Here is a 22,886-nt window from a genome sequence, read left to right on the forward strand (position 1 = left end):
TCACCCCGACAAGCCCTCTGCTGCCCTCACGTCCCACACGGGAGCTCGCAAGGGCAGAAATAATTGGCATGGACTAATTACAGGCATGAAGATGGGGGTGCTGCTCGCAACATCAGACACACAGGTCCCACAGCAGTGGCGATGGGAGAAACCTCCCCCAGCAAAACTGGGTGCACTCAGCCACCCATCCCAAGGGGCAGCGGGAAGCATCTTCCAGAAACGTCTCCAAAGCCCAAAAAACATTTACCAGAATTGCAGCTGCTGCTCTCTCTGCTCATCGGCATCTTCCTTCCCTTTCCCACGGGACGGTGGCTGGGAGGAGAAATGGATCTTTGGAAGAGGCAGCATGGACCATCTGCACTGTCACCCTGCGAGGTCTGGGGTGACCCCGGCGCTGGGAGCACCCAAACACTCGTCCTCACGCTGCGGTTGCCACCAGCGCAGGAGCAGGCGCTCTTCTTTGTTGCAAAAAACCTCACTGGTTGCTCAGCAGCAGAAAATAAATTTGGTTTTTTTTAAATTTGTTTCAGGATGCGAAAGGAGATAACTGCTGGATCACGAGATGGAGGTCCCGGGGCGGGGGGCAGCGAGTCATCGGCAGATTGAACTGACAGCATTTCGGGAGGTGAAAGGTGGGGGAAGGCTGCGATCCCTCTCCCTGCATCCCACACACCATGGTGGTGTGTGACGCCCATTAAACCCTCCCCTGCCACCCGCTTGTGGGACTGTCCCTGCAGCACGCACTGGGACAACAACCCACATCGGCACCACTCAGCCGCCGCCATCGCCGAGGAGCAGCAGTTTCTATGAGGAAAATCCATTTGTCCAGGATTACACGCCACAGAAAATTATTATAGAGCTGCGGAGGACAGATCTTCCCAAGCGAAGCCACCAGCACCGTGGGACGCGTGGGCGCAGGTCCTGGCCCCACACAATCTATGGGGACTCTGCAGCAGCAACAGGGGATGCACAGGAATTGTCACCCCATGTCCCATGCTCTTCCTAGCAAAGAAAAAAAGAATAAACCCAGAGCATCAAGGGCAAATCTCTCCAGGTCCTGCAGGTTTCTGAGCTGTGTCGTGACTCATATCGCGACAAGAAGCCATCAGCCATTTCTGCAGCTGGTGCTGGGCGGGCATCAAATGCTGTGCTCCATCACCGACTGCACCCAAGCGCCCTCGCTGTTGCTTAAATGGAAGCGAAAAGCTGCACCAGCTGTCATGGCAAAGAGCACCCTGGCAAAGCACCCTGGCAAAGCCCCAGTGGGACACAGGACAGTGGCACAGCCATCGGTGTCACCGAGACGCAGGTGTCACCAGAGGGAATGGGCAGGAACGAGCCACCCAGCACGGCTGCAGCGTGACCCGAGCGTGAGGCGGTGCTGCCCCGGCACACGAGTATCACGGCTCTGCCGTGGAAATCACCCGCGACCTCTGCACCTGCAAACCCACAGCGTCAGCCGCGGCTCAAGCTGGTGCTGAAACCATTCCAGTAAATTGTCCATTATTTAAGTGCCAAACTGCCCGGTCTCCCAAACATCTCCAGCTGTGACTGGTGACTCCAAACCGACACAGCAAGGCTTGCTGCTCTCTCCTGCAAGGGTGTAAATCCAATTTTGGCCGGATGATGTGGGTGACGCTCTCCCTGAGAGGACAGAGCTGGGACAAAAAGCCAACGGGAACAAATGGGACGGGTGAGGGAGTTGTGAGGTCGGTTGGAAGCAGAACCAGTGTCTTCCTCACACCCCATTTTCCATTAAGGCCCCCATTAAGACCAGTAATCCCAGCAGCCACCTGCCCTGTAACCACCCTCTCCCCAGCCACCACGCAGAGGTCCTGACCCCCTTTCCAAAAGCCCTTTTTTCCCCCAAAATGCAGCTGTTTCACCCAGTGGCTCCAGGGACAAGGTGCAGAAAGGCAGCAGCTGCTGCACACGTGGCCACCCTGGCTCTCAGCGGTTTCCTGTTCCGGAGCCCAAGTGGCAGCAGCAGAAGCGGTTGGGTTTGACATCCCCACTCACAGCGGGTGCAGGCGGTGACGAGATGGCGCAGGGGGGTGACAGGACCTGGCTGTGCCCCCACCAAGGTCCCTGTCACCCGATGACGTTCACAACTTGAGCATCACACGTATGAGGTCAAGGGTGCGGAGGAGCAGTTGGCAGCTGCGCATGGGGAGAAGCACAACTTCCTCCCTTTTTTCTTCTGAGATCCGAAATCGCACACCCCGTAGATAAAATACAATTACTCTGTTGGCACCAAAGCCCTGAGAAACGTTGCTCCCCCGTCCTGGGGGTCTGCAGGCAGTGAAGAGGGAGCACCCGCAGGGAGATGCTCCAGAAAACGGCCCCACTCTCGCTCCACCCTTCCTTTGGACACTCCTCTGAACAAGGTTCCAGCAGGGAAGCTGTGCTGGTGTAAACACACCAGTAAATACCTTCCTGCAGGCCACCGGCTAATTAAAGAGCTCTTTTCATTAACAAGTGAACAAATAACGTGTGCGGTTACAACAAATTACATTCTCGTTTTGCCGCGCGTTCACTCGTCATCGCTGTTGTGCTTTGCAAGCCAGGGCAGCGTTTTATGGAGTGTGAAGTTTGCGAGGAATGTTCTTAACAAAGGAGCCCCGGCTCAGGGCAGCGCCTGCAAACAGGCTCCCCCAAACCCAGCAGCCGAGGTTTTGAGAAAACCCAGCAGATTTAGCTTAAATATTCAGGTTTCTGAAGCAGAGAGCACTCGTGCTGCACGCAGCGTGAATGAGACGCTCAGGGAAGCAGCCGCTGTAATTCGGGTTGTGCAGCAGCTCTGTCGCAGCAAAGCCATTGTCACAGCAGAGCCACCGTCACCACAGCCGCTTCCACTACACAGCAGAAGCGAGATTTCCTTTCAAATCAAATCTCAAAGCCACCACTGTGCAATAACGGTGAGGAATACCAACAGCTACAACAAACCTGTGCACCAGAATCGTTTGAAGGTGTCAAACTTTAACGCTGCAGATCCTTATACCAGCAAAGCGCAGGTGGAATTAAAAGGAAGAACAATTTCACGCAGGAACTACCTGTGTTATCTGTGCAGCATGTACCACCAGAACGTCCCGGATGAGACCCCCAGGACCTCTGGGCCATAGGAGGGACACAAACCACAGGCTAAAAAACCAAACCCACCATCCAAGACCCATCTCAAGTGCAAAAGTTTTATTGTCTGGCTACCTGGGGCTGCAGGATCGACCCCGCTCGCAGTTTTCTCCTCACAGAGCCGTTGGTTCCGTGTCCTGGCATCCACTCCGGGAGCGCTCGGGAACGCAGGGAACCAGAACAGGTGCCCAGCACCGCTCTGGGGGAAGCGCTGGTTCCTTTTTCTGCCTCGGCCTGCAGGCAGCAGCAGGTCACATCTGTCCTGGCGGAGCAGGGGATCTGGTCTAACGAGGCCACTTCTGGTGCCTCACGCCAAGTCCACGGTTGCAAAGCTGTTTTCTGCAGATGAGTCACAAACCACAGCGCAGACGGTCCCTTTGCGGTGTTATTCTACCCCCTCTCCCTCTTCTCCAGAGCTCTACCGGCTGCCAGAGGACAGATAATGTGGTCAGAGATCTCATGACGGAAAACTCTGCAAAGAGATTAAAAAAAAAAAAAAAAGGCATACCGATTTTTAAGTGGGCCGTTTTTGTTTAAGCACCAGACCCACACCTTGTGTCAGCACAATATGCAAAAGACTTTCTAGACGCAGAACTGCCTGCTCCATCAATTAACCAAAAAAATGATCTACCCAACTGTGAGGGGTGCTAAGTACCAGCTCTCGAGAGAGGTTTTGGGGAGAGGGCTGTACAGCAGGTGGTACAGTGCTAAAACCAGCAATGGGCTTATTATTTTTATTACTTTGGTGCCTCAAAACTCCAGTTTTGAGATCCCCCTGCGCTCCAGAGGGGGAAGCAAAAGATAAAGCCAGTGTGCAGCTCCAGGATGGTCCTGCTGAAGCCAAGGGCTGCAGGAACAGCAGCTCCTCTGCACACACGGTTCGGCTCCGCAGCTTCGCAGGGTCTCTGACGGTGTTTTGGGGTCAGTTTGGAGCTTCGCCCCTGGAACGCTCGCACTACGCCGAATAAACAGCAGCTCTGGGAACTCCCGGCAGTGTTCGCTGTGCCCGTTAAAGGTTAAACGAACCCACCGTTTGCTTCCTGTGGATGTTCACGATGTGAATGTCTTCGCTGCGATACTCCTCGTCGTGCTTCTCCAGGGGAATTTTTTCCAGCTCAAAGTCCGTCTGAAGCAGCTGGTGATCAGAGAACATGCAAAATTGAACACAATTCAAATGACACCGACCACCCTTTTCAATTAAGCACGTTCGGTTAAAAAGGTCCCACAATATATCACACGAGGGCGAGAAGCCTCAGGAGGCTGGAACCACCGTGCTCAGACCATTCCACTAAAGGCCTCTACAAACCATTTTTTCCCCCCATGCAGCACATTTACTCTCATTTTAAGCACTACAGATATCTTGCAACATTTAATAAAAATCTAAAAGCTTGTGATAAAACATTTGGCTTCCTCTGATCTCCACGTTGCTGAGCCAAACCACAGCACCTGTTGTGTCTGCCAACCCTCTCAACTGGAGGGGAGAAAACAAAAAAAGGCTAAAAAACCCCAGCATCGACTCCACCGTGTGCTCAGATTAACTTGGCTGAACCTTGGCAGGCTAAGGAAGGAAATAAATTACAAGCAAGCAGAAATCATCCAGAAACACCCACACCTTTTGTGTTTATTGTGGGAGCGGCACCTCCCCAGAGCCGATCTCAATCGCAGGAGCCCTCCTCGCAGTCAGGCCCCTGCAAGAGTTCGAGGCACAGCTAATTATCAAAAGGTGCCTTTATTAACACGTACTAATCACCCTGGAATTCTTGCCCTTCCCCTTTTTTGTAGTAGTGTTATTATGTACACAAAGGCGGCTTGTACGCAGTGCAGAGTTAAATCCTGCACTGACTGTCATCCCCACAACCTCAGGAGGGATTCGGCGGTCACCTGTGTTCCTTGTCTTCACCTGCACAGAAGATGCAGCTGGACTATTTAATTATATCATTTATTAACGCTCTCTCTGTAGAGAGGAAAAATTCTTGCAAAAGCAGCTACATCACTTAGCAGGGAGTCCTGAAATACGCTGGAAAACTTTGTGTTTTCTCTCTGCTTTCAATGGAACAGGCTAAAAGAAAATAAATTTTCACCAGACTCATTTTTAATCCTCCCAGTAACCTGGGGTAACATCAAGACAAACACTGCAGAAAGAAAGAAACGGACTGCTTATTCACTTGCTCCTACAAAAATGATTGTTTTGATTTTGACAGATATTGCCTCGCATACGGTGGCCCTTTGGCAGATGTGGAAGTTATCACAAGCCAGAGAGGTTTTTAACAGCCAACGCAAGTCCCGCTGCTTCGATCAAAAGCATCGATCCAGTTAAGATTAGTAAAGTGAGAAAGGTTAGTTTCACTTTTTGAGGGAAGGAAATCTCAGTAAATGTCCAGAAAAGTCTTCACTGGTAAGTTGGACAATCACTTCAAGAGTCACCATCCAAATTTTCTGCCCCATCTAAAGACAAATGTGCTTCTCCTGCTACAAACTCTACTTTGTGCAGTCAGCCTGAATTTGTACGAGTAGCAACTCCCACTGACGTTCAGCTGATCCAATACAAAGCTGCTTTCCTCGTGTTCAAAAAGGGCATGTTTCAAACACTTACCTCAAAGTATTTTCTCTCAATTTCAGGGTTCTTTCCCATAGTCCTCTGTTCGTAACAGCACAGGACACACGTATCAGGGCCAGTGAGGTCTTTCAGTGTCTTCAGTAACGGTTCTAACGACTGCTCAAAAGAGGTTAGATTTAGAGTTTATTTTACTAGTACGATACCTTCTAACCACAGAAAGTCTTCACCCAAGAGAGAAGTTTCCAGTTTTGCTTTTCGGGGAGTTATTTTTAGTGCTTTATCTAGGACAAAAGGAACACGGGGGCAAGCTGGGAAGCTGAGGAGAAAGAGACTGCACAGGAGTTTCACAGACTGACCAAAACTGAACCAGCACTGAAGCCAAAAACATCCCCAACTGCTGAGCAGGCATTTCCTTGAGGTGCACAACAACGACTATCTCTTGAGGTGTTTCAAAAGCAAGACTTTCCTCAGCCGTTCTTAGAATATGGCTCAGATCCAGACCACGATGCACAGAAAGAGGACCGCGCGCAGGCGCAAGGGGCTATAAAACCACTGATGGGGCACTGGGACATGGCATTTTTCAGGTCATTCCTTTTTTGCAACTCCCGTTAGCTCTGTGTGCACATCCTAGAAAGCTCCAGCCCAGCACATGGGGCAGATTCACAGCAGCCACTTGGCTGGGACGTGATTTCTCCTTTTCCCTTTCCAAGGGAAGCGTGATGAGAACCCAAACGGTGCTGACAGGGCACTACTAGATCTCATCCATCAATGCGTTAAGATAGCAACATGGATATCATTCACAACGTTTTCCTTTATACTCCACTTCCAATGCAAAAAAAAAAAAAAGTTGCCTCCAATATTAAGTGATTTTTAAAAAAATATAAGAGTCCTTGGCTGAATCTCAAGTGGCCCCAAATCGGTTAAAAATACCTTTTTCAGCCCTGTTCTACACATTCCTCTAACCCATGGGGACCAAATATTTATTTTGCTACTTCTTGTGTTAAACCCTCACCCTTCCCAGGGAAACTTTGGACATGGGTTGTGCAAAGTCTCATTTACCTCCTCGTAGTAAATGCAATCAGCCATCAGTATATAATCGGGGGGAGGCTGGAATTCTGTTACATCTTCACCCCTAAAAAGAAGGAAAAAAAAAAAAAAAGATGAAAAGCTCCAGTAATAATAAAACAAGTAGTAAAGGACTGAGCATAAAGTTTACTATGTTGTGATACTGAGCTTCACTTTTAAAGCGGCGTTTTCAAGTGTATTTGGTGATTTAACAAAGCGAGAAGGGTTAGAGTGGAACAGGAGCAGTAAAGGATCATACAAACCATTTCAGTACCTTGGCTCGGACTGACCCTGTCACCAGATGTTTGTTCTTTTCTATATTCACCCTCAGCAGCTCCTGCAGCTCCTCCAGGTCCGTGACCGTCACGTTTGCCCTGGAACACACACACGGGGGGGTTACAGCCCAACCCAGCGCCACCAGCCCCCACAAAACACACGTTTATACGGTTTCACGTGGATAACATAATAAAGGAGAGGTGGAGAAACGCGGCGCGGCCCCGCTCACCCCAGCGTGGCCGCCATGATGCCCACGGCGCCGGTGCCGGCGCCCAGTTCCAGGACATGGCGGCGGGCGAGGGGGCAGCTGCCGGTCTCCAGGAACTTGGCGAGCACCAGCGCGGCGTCCCACACCACGCAGCCCACGCCGCCCCTCGCCCGCTGCTCCAGCCGCAGCGCCGGCCCGGCCCGCCGCTCCAGCTCCCGCACGAAGCCCGCCATGGCCGCACGGAGCCGGCGCGGCACCTCCTCCGGGGCGGGCCCGCTCGGGGGAAATGGCGGCGCCCGCCCTGAGGCGATCGGGCTTCCCGCCGCCCGCCCTGAGGCGATCGGGCTTCCCGCCGCCCGCCCTGAGGCGATCGGGCTTCCCGCCGCCCGCGCCTCAGCCCCCGGAGTAGCACAAACCCCCGTCGGGAGCGGACTAAACCGCTGCCTAACCCTTCCTGACCAACTCTTTGACTGCGAAGTATATAAAAGTACACTCAGGGCTACACTTGCTTGACAGAAAAACGGGCTTTTTAGTGCTTGCTGGCAGCACTGGGGATCTTATTTCTGCTGATCAATATCTCAGGGTGGGTGTCAGAGGGTGGACCAGACTCTGCTCAGTGGTGCCCAGCGCCAGGGTGAGGGGCAACGGGCACAGACTGAAACACAGGAGGGTCCATCTGAACATGAGGAGAAACTTCTTTGCTGGGAGGTGCCAGAGCCTGGCCCAGGCTGCCCAGAGCGGGTGTGGAGTCTCCTTCTCTGAGACATTCAAACCCGCCTGGGATCCTGTGTGATCTGCTCTGGTGACCCTGCGTGAGCAGGGCGGTTGCACTGGGGGATCTCCAGAGGTCCCTGCAACCCCAACCAGCCTGTGGTTCTGTAAAGCTGCAGCACTAACTGGCCGGGTTGTTGCAGGAGGGAACACCAGCCATTGCTCGGGGGGGTGTTGCAGCCTTGTGTGTTCCCTACAAAGTCAGGTTTCCATCTCCAGACCACCATGGCAACCAAGTCAGACCTTCCAGCTTTAGCCCATTAGGCTAAAGAAGACATTAAGCACCAGCCAGAGGAATGACAGCCGTGAAGAAATTTTTCTGCATGTGAACTGGCTGGAAATTAACCCACAGTGATTAAAAATCTACTTCACAAGTTATTCAGTGGAGCCTGTAAACCCTGTGGACACACAGTCCACACCTGAAGCCACAAGATTGCTAGAAATAATGGGTGTTGTAGGCCCTCATCCACTATTTAAACTTACAAAAAGGTTTTTTAAAAGCATCTGAATATGCACCAACATTTTTAAGTGCAAAGGCTTTTGATTTTTTCCTTGGACACGTGAAATCAAGTTTTTATTACTTAATTTCCTAGAATTTCTTACTAATGCTCCCTTCCTTTCCGAAGGAGTTACTGCATTTGGTAGGGATTCCAAATGATATATGCAGAGTTGTAGTGTATTTCTGAAAATTGGAGTAAAACTGCAAAGAAGAAAAGAAGCAAAAGATGTTTCTTTTTGTCCCTTCTTGGTTTCGATCAGCTGTAGCCATGTCACAGCACCCAAATAGGTTATTCTGGCTCCAGGGCAGGGGGAAATGCTAAAACTGAGTAACTCAAAATAGGACCACAGAAAACTACTAGGAAGACATTTCTTTTCCTGTTCTTTTGCCTTCACATGCTGTTCATCTGCACTTTTCTGAGGGAACCGCCTTTTCCCACGCAAGCCAACTCGAAACCCAGCAATTTCACATTTTTCCCCTGCAGCTCTTTATCGTCTATCCCTCTAATTACGAAATAACTGCAATGTTAATTTATCGCTATCTTGGCGTTCCCTCGAACCGCGCTGGTGGGAATCCAGCTGCCCTCAACCGCTTCCAAACCACGGCCAAACAGCGACTTTGGGAACACGTGCTGCCGCCGCCCTGCCTTGGAATGGCTCTTTGGTTTTGTGTTTTCCAGCTCCTGTTATGCGCAGAGGACGGTTCAATTGTGTGGTAAGTTATCCATAAACAAGGCCCCTTTGCTGATTTACGCTGTGATTTATGTACATCAGGTTAACTCCAGAACTGGCTCTGTGTAAGAGTCGTGTTTCACGCATGGGAGATGCAGCCAGGAACGTTGTTTAGCTGCTGCCTTCCAGCACAAGCGTCTCGTTTTTTCGCATTATTGCCTCCGTTTGGGAGATCTAATGTAAGAGGTTCCTGCTGTCCTCTCATCCTCCTGGAGCTTTACTGTCCCTGCGCTGCTGTTAATCAGTTGTGTGTGGTGATGCTCCAAGCCCAACCTGCAAAAAAACCCACAGGATCTCTTTCCACGTCCAGTTCTGAGCACAAGCTTAAAATGATCTGGTCAGGGCTTTGCTGAGTCAGGACTGAAATATAAAGCTATAATATATTTTAATAAGGGATATTGAAAATGCTGCTGGTCTAAGCACTGGTACAGGAAGGTATAAAGCTGACATCTGTACGGGGTGTTTCAAAAAGATGGACCCAATGTGAAATGCTTTGATATTGAGTCCATCTTTTTGAAACACTCTGTATATTCTAAAATTGTGGAGAGTTCCCCCGCCCGCAATGACACACAAAATGTAAAATCTGGAAAAATATTACTCATCTTTTAGCAATAGCTGCTGGTGAGGACTTTGAAACAGTGAATACAAGGAACTAAATTAAAAAATTCACTTGTTCAGCTTTTCTGCAGATCACTGGAAAGGTGAAACCTGACAGCGGGTCTGTTGTATGCAGAGCAGCCAGGGAGTAAGTACTTCACTGAGCAGAATTTCTCCACCAGATACCAACAGAAACGCTCTTCCCAAACTTACAGAAACGAGTTACGAGCTGTGTTTTTAGTGCAGAGGCAAAAACCCCATAATCAAGGCATCATCCATTTACTGCACTTCCAGTTCATCCTGCTCAAACTTGGGCCTTCCTGGATGTTGTTTTTGCAAAATGAAGCGACTCTCCTTTATGAACGTGTTCTGCCCCTTGCACGAACGGCCTCGGCGTCCTGTCCCTCTCTTCTTTCTCAGGAAAGGAGCATGAAGGGGACAGGCAGTAGGAGAAGATGGTCCAAGAGACAGATGGCAAGATACATCTTCCCAGGAGAAGGAAAATGAGCCCACGTGCCCAGGGTTATTGCCTCTCCTCTTCCGAAGGAACGGTGGAAGCAACACAGGCGAGGCTGGTGGAAAGCTGGATTGTGGCTCGTGAGCCGGAGCTGCTGCAAATCCCACCACAAATCCCACCACTTCTCCATCTCGAGGGGCTGAGGGGTTGGTAGGTGGAGGGAAAGGTTAAACTGCTGGAGAGCTGTCAGGAAAACAGAGGCACTTTGGATTGCCAAAGAGGTCCTAAAATGCAATTCCCAAGCTTGCCCTTACAAGGAACACGCACTGCTCAAGCTCTTAAAAATTAAGACTGGGGTGATTTATTAATCTTGTTAAGAACTCTGATACAAAGCACAGTAAAAGGCCACAGACCAGTAAATAAAATGTGGCTTCTGGCCACTTTATAAATGCTGCTACAGTACTACCAGTAAAACAGACTCACTCGCACCAGTTCCAACAGGTAGTTCAACTGGCAAATAAAAGTTCCATTCGCTTATCAGTTTAAAAAGTTTAATAAAGCTTTAAGTGTTTGCTGGTTTAAATGCTACCAATTTCCAAAACGGATTCACGATTAAGTTAAGTGAGCTCTAAAGAAAGTTATGAGGTTTGGAAGGCAAGACTGTTCCTGCCAGAGGAAACACTTCTGACCGTACGAGATTGCAAGAGTAGCAGACGGTATTATAGGCCTCGAGTCACTTAAATTTATACAGGTTACTAGCATTATCTGTAAATATACAATATAAACAATTGTACATACATGGCGTATAGCTTTGTTCTCCAGAACAGTAGACAAACAACTCTTTAGCTTAAGACATCTTCGCCTACCAAAACAAAAAGGCACATCTGAACAAGATGCATGCGAAGGACGAGGGATCCTTTCCAGTATCCGAGGCGGGGAGTCTTTGTTCATTCTTTCTCGAAATAATCAAGACCAACTGAATATTTTGGTATTTGGATTTCAACCTATTTTTCTTTTTTTTTTTTTTTTTTCTGTCTTCAGCAGCAAATCAATGGCGGTTAAGACAACGGCGTTAAAATATTCGAGAACAGTAGCTGTCACTCACGAACCTCCAAGCTTACACAAAATTAGAAGGCAAGTGGCCAGAGGTTTAAAAATCAGTAACACTCTATATCCTTGTGTTGTGTAATCATCCCGTTGTTCTTTTTTCTTTTAAATAAAAAAAAAAGGCCACTAGCGCTCAAATTTGAAAAAAATTCCACAGTCGCACCTCTTTTTTTTTTTTTTGGCTCAGTGCAATTAAACGATGTCAGTTTAAATTCATTTAGTGTAGTTTACAGTGCAAAAAGATATATTTTGTATACTGGCATAAGTGTCGGCACTGAGGGTGTGAACCAAGGCCATGCTGCTGATCACCTGAGGGTCATTCTGCCGCATTAGGCTAGAGTGGGTGGAGACGTGCTTTTCCAATTTAAACCTTTTTTTTTTTTGATCAGCAGCATTTTAAGAGCATAATTTGTGAAAGTACTAAAATACACTGCTTTTTGAATAAATAAAAAAAAAAAAAAAGGAAAACTTTACAAATACTATTCCAGTGTCAATGACTACTATGGCTAAGGTCATTGAGGAGTTTCTGCGTTTTCTAGCAAAGACAGTCTGTGCAAAGGAGGGTGGGAGAGCTCCCTTTTGTAAGTCTTTGGTGGCAGTTTTGGTAGCTGGGGGCTGGAGTTGTGCCGGGGCGGGACAGGGGGCGCGGGCGGATGGCCCGGGCTGTTGTGGCAGCGGCGTGGGACACGGGGCGAGGGGGTGCCGGGGGGGGTGCCGGGGGAGCCGGCGCTCGGCTCCCGCAGCCACTCGGGCTCCCGGGGCGAGCGGCCCAGCGGCGGCGGCTGCAGGCTCAGGGGGCAGTTGATGAAGTGCTCGGGCGGGCGCAGCGGGACGGGCGGCGGGGTGTCGGGCAGGGGGTCGCGGGGGGGCGGAGGAGGAGGACTGTGCAGCGGCTGCTCGAAGGGGCCGGCGTAAGCGGGAGCGCGGGGTTGGATCTTTGGAGGAGGCGGCTGCCGAGGTGGAATCGCCGGAGGGTCGTCGTCCGGTTTTAAACTTCCCTACAACGTTACAGAGCAAAAGACATTGTGAGAAATGTGGATGTTTAGACAAGCATCTTCTGACAGATGCACGGTTCTCCGGATTGCTGCTGCTGGCAGAAACGTGACATTGGCACGGCCGTACCTCTGATCTGAATGTGACCACCCTGTTCCTAAAGTAGCGAGCAAGAGTTTGGACACTGGGAACCTGAAACTTTAAAAGGGCAACTGGAGCACTGCGTTTGAAGGTCTTTTAGAATCACAGAATCATTTTGGTTGGAAGAGACCCTCAAGATCGAGTCCAACCAAACCCACCCCTGGCACTACCCCATGTCCCTGAGAACATCATTTATGTGTCTGTCCAACCCCTCCAGGGATGGTGACTCCACCACTGCCCTGGGCAGCCTGTTCCAATGCCCCACAGCCCTTTGGGGAAGAAATTGTTCCCAAGATCCAACCTCAACCTCCCCTGGTGCAACTTGAGGCCGTTTCCTCTCCTGCTTGGCTAGATGGTTGGACTCAATGATCTTATATGTCATTTCCAAACTAAATTATTCTATGATTCTAGACATTCCCTGGTTTATTATCCAAGTTACTCCACAGAAGACAGTGATACCTTGGCATTAGAAGCGTCCTGATCCATCTTTTTTCGTGGGGGAAGCGGAGGAGGGTTTTGAGGCTCATCGCTCAGTTTGGGAAAGCTGCCCCAGGAGCTGAAGAAAGTCTCTGCAGAGGGAAAAGCAGATATTTTACTGCTTGTGCAACACCTGAGGAACATGCTCTAGAATATTAAACCAAACTAGGAGCGACTCAAATAAGCAGATCTTTGTGCTTAACAGCCACGTGAAGCATTAACGTCAGTTGCGTGAAATTCTCATTTGTTTCTTTAATCAGATATACCCTCACAAAGAGCTCTCCAATTTCCAGTACCAGAGACACGCATCAACAGTTAACCGGCAACACAACAGACAGAAAAACGAAGTGAACTCCTGGGGAGCACTTCAATAACCTCTGCAATCCTCTCTGTATTGCAGAATTCACCCCGCTTACCACAGCGCCTGCACTTTGCCCACATGCCTCAATTATTCTGGAGTGGAAGGTTTGTTTGGATACACATTCAAATTGGGAAATTTAGAGGCTTCGTTAACAGGTTTGCAGCACTTCTGAAACAGGAGAGTTACACGCTGAACAGAGCAGATGATATTAACTCTTACAGCATTTTAGGACATTTCTAGTCCGTCCTTTTTTACAGAGAGGAAAAAAAAAATCCTCACGGTTAAGAAACAACAAACCCCCCCGACCTATATTTGTGACTTTCGTATCAATACATCAGGCACCTCTCCAGTTTGAAATTTTAACCATGTTATGAAAAACATGTATGTGCCTGTGTAATAAGTGAGCAAAAAGAGAAGCTGCAAACACAGATGAATTCAGGATACGTCTCACAGCTGTGGGACAAAAAGTACCTCTTCTTTCCCAGGAACAGAACAATTATTTTCACTAAGTGACAATACAAAATTATCAGGTTGCTTCATTCGTACCATTAGTCAAACAAAATAATCATCAAGGACGTTCAAAATAGAAGCAAAATCATGCTAGAGCCTGGGTAAAAATCCAAAACAAAACCAGACAGTTTTTAGACTTTACAAACTGCTTGTAGCTAAAAACTGTACAAAAAACAAACACACAAACAAATCGGAACTCTAATGAACACAACCCACATTTTCATCCCAGATCTCAGATTTTAATTCCCATTCAGCTCTCCTGAAAGCAGGAAAAGCAGAGTTAAATGGAAGATTTAATAGTTACGGTACTCACTCGACTGTGGCAAACTGACGGGAGCGAAGATGCTATTGTTACCTGTTAGATGAAAAAAAAGAAAAAAAAAAAAAAAATTCAAGATTTTCCAGAGAGAACAAGCGCACTACAGCACACAATGTGTGCTTGTGAACCACCTCAGAGATCACCATAATCTCCAGGTTTACCTACTGCTAACATGAATTAAACTTTCCTGTGTAAAATGTTCCTGAAGTAGAGATTTTAAGTCAAGATGGGAATTAAACTTTGCTATTCTACTCTGTTCTGACACGACCCCGTTGTTGTTCACTCCCCTGCAGCCCAAGCGCCCTCAGCACTTACCATATAAATATTTTTGGTCATTTAGGCCAAGTCTGCAGCCCCCTTAGAGCAGAGCCAAGACCTCTCAGGCTGATTTAAAGACTAAGGAGCTGCTCACAGCTACAAGCAAAGCCTGGGCACGTTATCAGGATGTCTGAACCAAGAATGTCGTTTTTTTAATCAAGACGGAGCAAGTGCCCCAACTCTGGCACCTCGGTTCACAGCTCAACACACACCGACTGGATTCCCCTCCAAAAGAAATTAAACCAGAATCACTAGAGCGTGCTCAGCCACAGGTGCGCCCCAGAAACACGCACTGGTGTGGATGCCGGGTCCTCGGCACCGTTTGTTTCTCTCTCCAATGTGCCACTCGTGGTAACACAGGCACGGTTGTGCTTCACGGGGACATGGCCCGTACAGATTGCCTCAGCTCCAGCGGGCAAAAACCCTGGAAACGCCACTTGTTATTAAACTACTTACAGCAGGGATGTCCAAACCGCGGCACACGGAACGCTGGCACAACAATTTCACACTCCACAACTAAATTTTGCAACATTTTTTAAAAAGCTGGTGTACACAATACACCTTGCAAGCCGGAGGGACAGTAACGACAATTAATAAAACATATTGCACCGCATTTACTGTAAGAACTGTTGAGATCGATGTCTAAAAACACGCTGAACTCGGAAGACGCGGACACGGGTGGTGTGGACGGCGTGTTGGGCGAGGTTGGTGCCGACACGGTCGATTCGTGCTCTGCCTCGGTGATCCGACTGAAGCTGATCTTGCTGGGCTCCTTTTCCAGCGGCAGCGGGTGGCTGCGCACAGTGCCCGACGTGGAGCCGTGTCTGCCCGTGTTGGGCCTTATCCCGGGAGATTTCAGGGGGTACGTTGTTTTTCTGGGCTGGAAAAAGCACAGCTGGTTAGTAGCGCTGACATTTCAGCAAAACGGCCAAGTGTCTGTGAAATGTTTTTAAAAGTACTTATCGAATACACTTTAAATGGTGATACAGCCTTTCTACAATTGACTTAAGGTTCAGCCTGTTGTTATCTATAGAGTTTACTGAAAAGTTACGGCTTAATGAATCTTTTTACCCAGCTTAATGATTTTAATTTTTGTTTATTTTTTTCCACAGCTATGAAGAATGACGAGTCAAGTTCCAGATGCGTTCCAATCTGGACAAAACACGGAGAAGAGCAAGACCTTGGGGAAGATAGAATTATTTCAAGTGTCCCCACACTGCAGAAACTGCCTCAAAGCAGCAGTGTAAGACACTTTGTGCTGGTCCCACTGGAGGTCACCAGGTCCCTAATGCGCATCCAAAGTCAAGGACACTCTCAGCTACACCTTGTCCACGTCCTCTGAGTTATTCAGGACGAAATTCTGACGCACACGTCACTGGTGTGAATGAAAGGAGCCTCAGATTCGGGTGGAACGCAGCACAGATCAAAGCGCGACTGCACCAGACAGAGCCTAGAACAGGACTTTCCTGAAATTCTAATACAAATATCTTGTTTGGGAAGCAGGAACTGGAAAGATTTCATGCCCAGTTGAGCCTGGCAGCACCGATATCTGTTTTTAGAAAATATTTTAGAGAAACTACCATAAGCAGCATTTTGCGACAGCAATTTCTGTCATTTTCTTGCCATATTTGTAATATCTTACTCATTCCTCTATCAGAAGATTGCTAAAATGATCGATAGCTCTCCCCAAAATTAGAGATGTCTCCAGCTACTCAAAAGTACAATCACAATGTGTAAAAACCTCAAGCATTCTAGAGAACAATCTCTCTGCTTTAAAAAAAGAAGTTCTGGGCTCCAGTAGGTATTTTCTTAAAAAACAAGATTGCTGTGCCTTTAAATGGAATTACATTTTGTTCAGCAAGAAGGTTGCACCTTATAAATTCTGTGGTGTACTTCAACTTCTGCAACAATGCAAAATATTTAGACAAAAGAAAAACAGAAATTAACTTCTACTTAAAGAAAACACATCGGTGAAGCATACAATCCATATTTCAATTCATATTTTATAAGATTTTTTGATACTGTGAAATGAAAAATGTCACCGCATATTCTATGAAATGATTATATGCCAAGCAACCCAAATTTAAACTGTAATATTTTATGTTTTGTGAAAAAAAAAGTTCATTCTAAAATAAAGCAAAGGCAGTAGGTTTTAGTAGTGACCAACACCTGAAATCCAAGTATTTTAACATCATCTCATGGTACAGAATTCTGAAGGAAATATATATAGCTTATTGAATTAGCTACGTATTCTTTCTCACAGTGGTTAGTGGATTTTAGGTATTGAATTTGCAGGACAAGACTTACAAATCTAGGCGGCTGCTTGCAGTTTCGAGGTTCAATTTCTAATGACTTGTTGAACAGATAATCTGTAAACTCTTTTTCTGGTATCTTCCCCATAGGATTGAGGTTTTCGAAGAATTTCTAAATGAAACAAGCATCGATAATAGTTGAAATAGAAGAATATACACAGAATTTTAATGAAGGACTAAATGTACTAGGCACGTGCAGAGCATTTTAGGTTAAAGGCAACTGGTTTTTCTCCAAAAAGTTCTGTTGTTTAGTCAGTATTTCTTATTCATTCTGTTTTGTTGCTAAAAAAAAAAATCTCCGATAGCATCTGCAGAACAATAAGGGGATGAACAAGACCCAGAACATGGAATTGAAGCGAGTAAATCCCCACTTGTGGCTGCCCTTTGCTGTGGTACCTCGTGGTCTATAATCCACCGTCTCCCCTTTTCTGACAGTCACTATTCAGGCAAGATCAGGTCTAGTACAAGATTATTTGAGAATTTTCTGTTGTGTACATTCTTTTCCTCCCTCCCATCCCCAAACCAGACATTTAGTGTTTGATTACCCGGATTTCTGGCTCTATCCGTAAACAGTAAGGCTGGTTTTGATACTGCTGAATTTCTCCTGTGATTTCAGCCACTTTTCTCCTCTTACTGAAGTTAATTAATTCTTTCCCTTGTCTTTTAAGGAAGTCGGGATTCCCTTCTTCTGTCTTCAAAATATTTGTTAGGTATATTCCTGATAAAAAGAGAAGTGCTGGTTAAAGTTCGTTTTCATTCCAAGAGCTGATTTCATTCTTTCTAACGATAAAAAAGTCTGAGCCTAGGTAGAGCATTCCCTTTAATGGTCTAACAGTCGATTAGCTGGCAAAAGTTAATCAAGCCTGCATTTTTACACAGGAACAATATATTATTGAAATAAGATGTTTTAACATGAGATCCTCAGTTTAGAAAAAGCCCAACATCTTAAGGTCATGACCATAATCCGATCACCAATACTGAGGCGGTGTTTAATCAAGTAAGGTAATATTCATACTAATATGATACCAGAAATCTGTACACCAAACTAGAAAAATAAATTTATATAAAAGACGCCAAGTCTAAATTAAACGCTACAAACCTGGAAGTCGAAGTCGCACATCTTATTAAACATTTTTTAGCGCTAAACACAACCTTGAACACTTTAAGCAATATTAACACATCTGCATGGAACTCCAAACTGCCAGCACAAAATATTAACCTGGCCTGGGGTTACTTCTGGAATATTGTGTCCAGTTCTGGGCCCCTCAGTTCAAGAAGGACAGGGAACTGCTGGAGAGAGTCCAGCGCAAGGCCACAAAGATGATTAAGGGAGTGGAGCATCTCCCTTATGAGGAAAGGCTGAGAGAGCTGGGTCTCTTTAGCTTGGAGAAGAGGAGACTGAGGGGTGACCTCATCAATGTTTATAAATATATAAAGGGTGGGTGTCACGAGGATGGAGCCAGGCTCTTCTCGGTGACAACCAACAGTAAGACAAGGGGTAATGGGTTCAAGCTGGAACACAAGAGGTTCCACTTAAATTTGAGAAGAAACTTCTTCTCAGTGAGGGTGACGGAACACTGGAACAGGCTGCCCAGGGAGGTTGTGGATTCTCCTTCTCTGGAGACATTCAAAACCCGCCTGGACGCCTTCCTGTGTAACCTCACCTAGGTGTTCCTGCTCCGGCAGGGGGATTGGACTGGATGATCTTTCGAGGTCCCTTCCAATCCCTAACATTCTGTGATTCTGTGATTCTGTGATACTTACCAAAGAAAGGCACACAGGGTGGATTGATTGACTTGAGCTTAGCTAAATACTTTTTAAAATGATCTTGACTTAATTCTACTGCTTCATCCAAAACTCTTTTTTTTCTCTCCTGTAGTGCCTGAGGTGTCAAAGAAAAACAAAGAGAGGGATGCAAATCTTCTCAATAGCACTGTCAGCAAAAACAAGACAATTTTGTAGCGCTCTTAGCAAAACTGAGGAACTGAAATTCAGATTTGAAAGAACCTTTTTTGTAAACGGTTTGTTCTGGACTACAGCACTATCGGTTCAGTCACGAGAATCATAAGGCTCCTGTAAACAGACCATTATTTTGTCTGTCAACTTACAAACATAATCCGGGTTTTAAAATTTATTAAAAATGAAACATTTAATTTTGAAACAAACTCCAAGGCCTTGTACTACCTCAATTGTACTACCTTGTACAAAATTCAAATTTTATTCATGTTTCTTTTTCTATTCTAGTCAACGGAGGCTTTGCTGCCAAATCCTAAGCATTTTTTTTCCTTGGCAAATAAATAAAAGAGTCAATGCTTGTGCAGTCACCTCTTCCTACCGTTCAGCTCAACCGTTTCAGCAGGTATTTGTTTCTAGTCTGGATTTTCTGAGACTCTGACGGACTGAAATCTGTTAAAATATCCCAGTCCAGGGTTCTCAGCCCTGGGATTCTCCTCTTCCATACCCCTAAAACGCTGGACTAGAGCGACAGGTTCATTTCGGGCAGGTTAACAATCGAACGGCCGCGGCGTTTCCCCTTTTTGGGCTGAATAAATGTGAGAAAACATCCGCTGAAAAGCTCCGCTTACCTCAAAGGTGTGATCCAGTCTGTAGACCGACACGGAGTTCATTGCGCTGACAATCTCCAAAACGCCATTGAAATTATTCAGGTCTTGAAAAACCTGCAGGATTTCTATGATTCTGCTCAGCACAGCCACCCGCTCTTCAAAGTTCTCGGTTTCCACGATGCACCTAATCAAAAGACACGATTTGCGATCAATAAAACCTGACATTTTGCCAGCTACCACAGCAAAATTTTCCAAGCAAAAACTGTGTGGTACGTCCCGTATGCACATTTTGGCTCTCTCTCAAGAATCTCAAGTACAAATTTATGTAATCGCATCTTACATATGTTCGAAAGCCAAGGAAGGTTTTGGCATATCCTGTTAAATAATAAGGCAAACTCCAAGCGAGATCCAGGATAAGTAGGTTTTTCAAGTTCATTTTTATTCCAAGAGCTGATTTCATTCTTTCTAATCAATGATAAAGTCTCAGCATAGGTGGACTGTTCCCTTTAATGCTCCAACAGTTGATTAGCTGGCAAAAATTAATCAAGTTTGCATTTTTATTAATACGTAGCAACAGTATCTACAGTGGCATTTTGAACTCGCTATACAAGCTGCTACATAACGGGAATGATACAACTGGACATAACTGGAAAAAATATCTTCCATTCTCAGGAAGAGGGAGGATGCGCGACTGGCATGGCGTGTTGAACCAAAACTTGAAATTGCTGTAATACTCCACAGCCACCTCAAGATCCAAGACAAAAGAATTCAAACAGCAGAAATAAAAAGAATACTTCTCTCCGAAATGTCCGGAGGAGTTAATGCCACCGCACTGTCACCACCTCTACTTACTTTTCAAACCAAAGGGTGAGATTTGTAGTATGACGAATCATTTTCAATAGATTCGGGGAGTTAATTTCCTTATCTTCTTTAGTCCACACGCTACCGACGAGTTCAGAAGGCTGCACTGCCCTGATAATGACAAAGCAGGATGCAGAAGAACGCTCAGTACAAATAATAATTGTGTGTTCTGTGTTTGCATTAAGAGATTATTTCTTCCCTTAATCATGACTCGATATTTCGCAAATCCAATCCAATCTAATCTCCTGCAAAACAGTTACTTTAAATAACTTTTTGACGAGCATTTGACTACAGAGGGAACTATGTCTTTATCTTAATTGAAATTGGCATTTTTGAATAAGCATTTTCAGATAAGAAAATTACAAAGGACTGAGTTTTATTTCCTGAAAGCATAAGAAAGCAACTTATAGACAGTTACCATTTTTTTTTAATAAGAAGCTGAAACAACCTGCTGGAAAAATGGCCTATTTCAACAGAAACCCTGCTGTCACTGAAGCACGAAAGGATGCTTCATCTTCGATTTTTATAAGACTTTCAAGTATTTCCACCCAGCAAAACATCAAGGCCAGCTCTATTTATCACAGGTAACAAGAGAGCTAGGGAACTGTGAAATACTTACGGAACCAACCAAAAAAAAACCTCTTCAGAATGAGTTTAGAGGACCTTGATGTACCAGTAGTACATTTATATGTGTCTAACGCCTTTGCTATGCAGCTATAAAGGACCGGAGACAATCGCATTCTCTTTTTATGATGCAACACGCGTTTCTTATCACATAACACTGAGTTTGATTTAACAAGGAGACAATACAAGTTAACATTATCTACTCCTAAGATTTTAGTGTCCTTCCTGTACTTATTTATGTCATTGAAAGTCTGCTATGGAGATAATATTTTTTCCCTTGCATATTTTGATATCAAACAAAAAAACCCCTCTTCCCATAAACTCTGAAAGTCAAGGGCATGTACGTTTGACTTAAGGTTCTTTCTTGCTCTAATAATCTAAAAAAAAGACACTCATTAGTTCAATCCTACCTATAAAGGTCGGACTCGAGGAGCGTGAGCTGCCGTGCGATCTCGATGGGGTGCAGAGTCATGAGGTCGAGCGTCTCGCTGTGTCCCACGCGCCAGATGTGCCACTCGATGGGGGGTGGCGGGCTCTCGAAGGTGATGTTGTGACTGATGCCGTTTGCTTGAGCCTTCTTGCGCTTGATGATTTTAGCGATTGATTCCACCCACTTCTTCATGGATTTTCCTGCAAAACGGAAGCCATTAAAAAAAAAACAACAGCCTTTTTCAATACCATCTTAACCGACTTTTGACAGTTTAATAAAACCAACCCCCAAAATATTTGTACGTGCGCTCAAAGTTCTGCATCTCTGCGTGAAAATTAATTAGGTTTGTAGTTCCTTATTTTTTTTTGTGGGTTCTTGCACCTGCATCAGTTGGCAAACACAGCCACATGTGAACTCATTTTTGGGTGCCGGTTGTGTTTAACCACACAGTTACTGACAGCTTTGGACTGGAAGAAAGTAACATTAGACATTGTATTTTACTTTTTCCTCTCAGCTGCAAGCTCTCTACTCTGACCACTTGCTTCATCTACTCAGAGAAGAACTAAAAAAAGTAAACGAGCTTCAGGTGAGACCTTTCCAACATGCTGAACAATAAGATTAGAGAAACAGCATGTTTACGGTATTGCTCCAATATTTAGAGTACACAAAATAGCGGACAAGACGGGAAATACCTTCAACACAAATACCTTTTAAGAGACTAACCCAAATTTAATTATTCCTCTCTGGTCAGCAATAGTTAGTACAGAGAGCTCTGCAAAAGAGAAACTACCGTTCTCTACATTTGCCTAGTTTGTAAGGCCTTGCTTCAGAGGAAGCAAAACCAAATGGGTGAAGGATTTTCTCCTAAAAAGATGATTTCCAGCTGGAACTTTCGATAAAGGAGAAAAGAACAATGTGGAAAAAAATAATCTCGGGAACCGAAATGGAAGGAATTCTCTATGAAAACACCATGGGGAGGAGGAGGGTGATGGTCTGAATTTTAACAAGACTATTGTAGTGTCGGGCAAGGAGGAACATTACTGTCCAGAAAGTTAAAAATCATCATGCCTGAAGGAATTTTTGGTAGCTGTTCAGGTTCCTGGCCAAAGCTTGCTCATGGAAGGGAGGGTCTCACCAACAGCTCAATTAAAAGCATTAAAATTACTCATGTGTGTGAAGATGTTCTCATGCCTGGAACCCGTCAAGTTGTACCAAAATGGGGAAGAACACGACCGACACCGTACCTCTTACACTGGAAATAAACGTCTCCAATCTCTCGAGTAGCTCCAGATCTCGCTCAAAATCGTAAAAATGGTGCTCTACCCAGTGCCGGAAAACATTCAATACTCTGAGGAGAGAAAAAAGAAAATATTATGTTTTGTTTTCAAGGATTTCCGAGGCTCATCCCATGTAAACACTAAATGAAAGACAATTCTACAAAAACCGAGTTAACGATTCATGTAGTTGATGACTATCCAAACACACCGGACAGAGCAGCAGAACAAAGACCAAGTGGGGCACCAGTGACCACATGAGTTCCCAGGTATTTAAAACCTCATTTTCCAGTCTTACCATACAT

General features: G+C 46.0%; 2 protein-coding genes across 2 annotated transcripts in view; both read right to left on the reverse strand.

Moving 5' to 3' along the window:
- Nucleotides 1-3,174: 3,174 nt before the first annotated feature.
- Nucleotides 3,175-7,480, reverse strand: VCPKMT (valosin containing protein lysine methyltransferase). Its single transcript, XM_065636561.1, has 6 exons — nucleotides 7,257-7,480; nucleotides 7,015-7,125; nucleotides 6,746-6,818; nucleotides 5,723-5,842; nucleotides 4,160-4,264; nucleotides 3,175-3,601 (listed from the first exon to the last, which is right to left on the reverse strand). The coding sequence occupies exons 1-6, from the start codon at nucleotides 7,466-7,468 to the stop codon at nucleotides 3,587-3,589; spliced, it is 636 nt and encodes a 211-aa protein (XP_065492633.1). The 5' UTR covers nucleotides 7,469-7,480; the 3' UTR covers nucleotides 3,175-3,586.
- Nucleotides 7,481-10,648: 3,168 nt separating this feature from the next.
- The window catches only part of SOS2 (SOS Ras/Rho guanine nucleotide exchange factor 2), a 56,098-nt gene continuing 43,860 nt past the window's right edge, over nucleotides 10,649-22,886 (reverse strand). The window contains exons 13-23 of the mRNA XM_065635976.1: nucleotides 22,552-22,655; nucleotides 21,288-21,507; nucleotides 20,245-20,364; nucleotides 19,414-19,576; nucleotides 18,593-18,710; nucleotides 17,374-17,546; nucleotides 16,824-16,940; nucleotides 15,135-15,396; nucleotides 14,193-14,234; nucleotides 12,991-13,100; nucleotides 10,649-12,395 (exon numbers count right to left, since the gene is read on the reverse strand). Of these exons, the coding sequence (XP_065492048.1) occupies nucleotides 11,910-12,395; nucleotides 12,991-13,100; nucleotides 14,193-14,234; nucleotides 15,135-15,396; nucleotides 16,824-16,940; nucleotides 17,374-17,546; nucleotides 18,593-18,710; nucleotides 19,414-19,576; nucleotides 20,245-20,364; nucleotides 21,288-21,507; nucleotides 22,552-22,655 (1,915 nt within the window). The 3' untranslated portion in view covers nucleotides 10,649-11,909. The remainder of the gene's footprint in view (nucleotides 12,396-12,990; nucleotides 13,101-14,192; nucleotides 14,235-15,134; nucleotides 15,397-16,823; nucleotides 16,941-17,373; nucleotides 17,547-18,592; nucleotides 18,711-19,413; nucleotides 19,577-20,244; nucleotides 20,365-21,287; nucleotides 21,508-22,551; nucleotides 22,656-22,886) is intronic.

Source organism: Caloenas nicobarica, chromosome 5 (genome assembly GCF_036013445.1).
Source record: "Caloenas nicobarica isolate bCalNic1 chromosome 5, bCalNic1.hap1, whole genome shotgun sequence".
Classification (NCBI taxonomy): Eukaryota; Metazoa; Chordata; class Aves; order Columbiformes; family Columbidae; genus Caloenas; species Caloenas nicobarica.

What these genes read in the sequence shown, in the direction of transcription:
- VCPKMT (XM_065636561.1), bottom strand. Translation starts at nt 7,468, where the DNA reads ATGGCGGGCTTCGTGCGGGAGCTGGAGCGGCGGGCCGGGCCGGCGCTG. An exon ending in ATCATGGCGGCCACGCTGGG is followed by an intron (nt 7,126 to 7,256) that starts GTGAGCGGGGCC and finishes TGTGTGTTCCAG; the next exon opens with GGCAAACGTGACGGTCACGG. An exon ending in CGAGCCAAGGTACTGAAATG is followed by an intron (nt 6,819 to 7,014) that starts GTTTGTATGATC and finishes CCTTCTTTTTAG; the next exon opens with GGGTGAAGATGTAACAGAAT.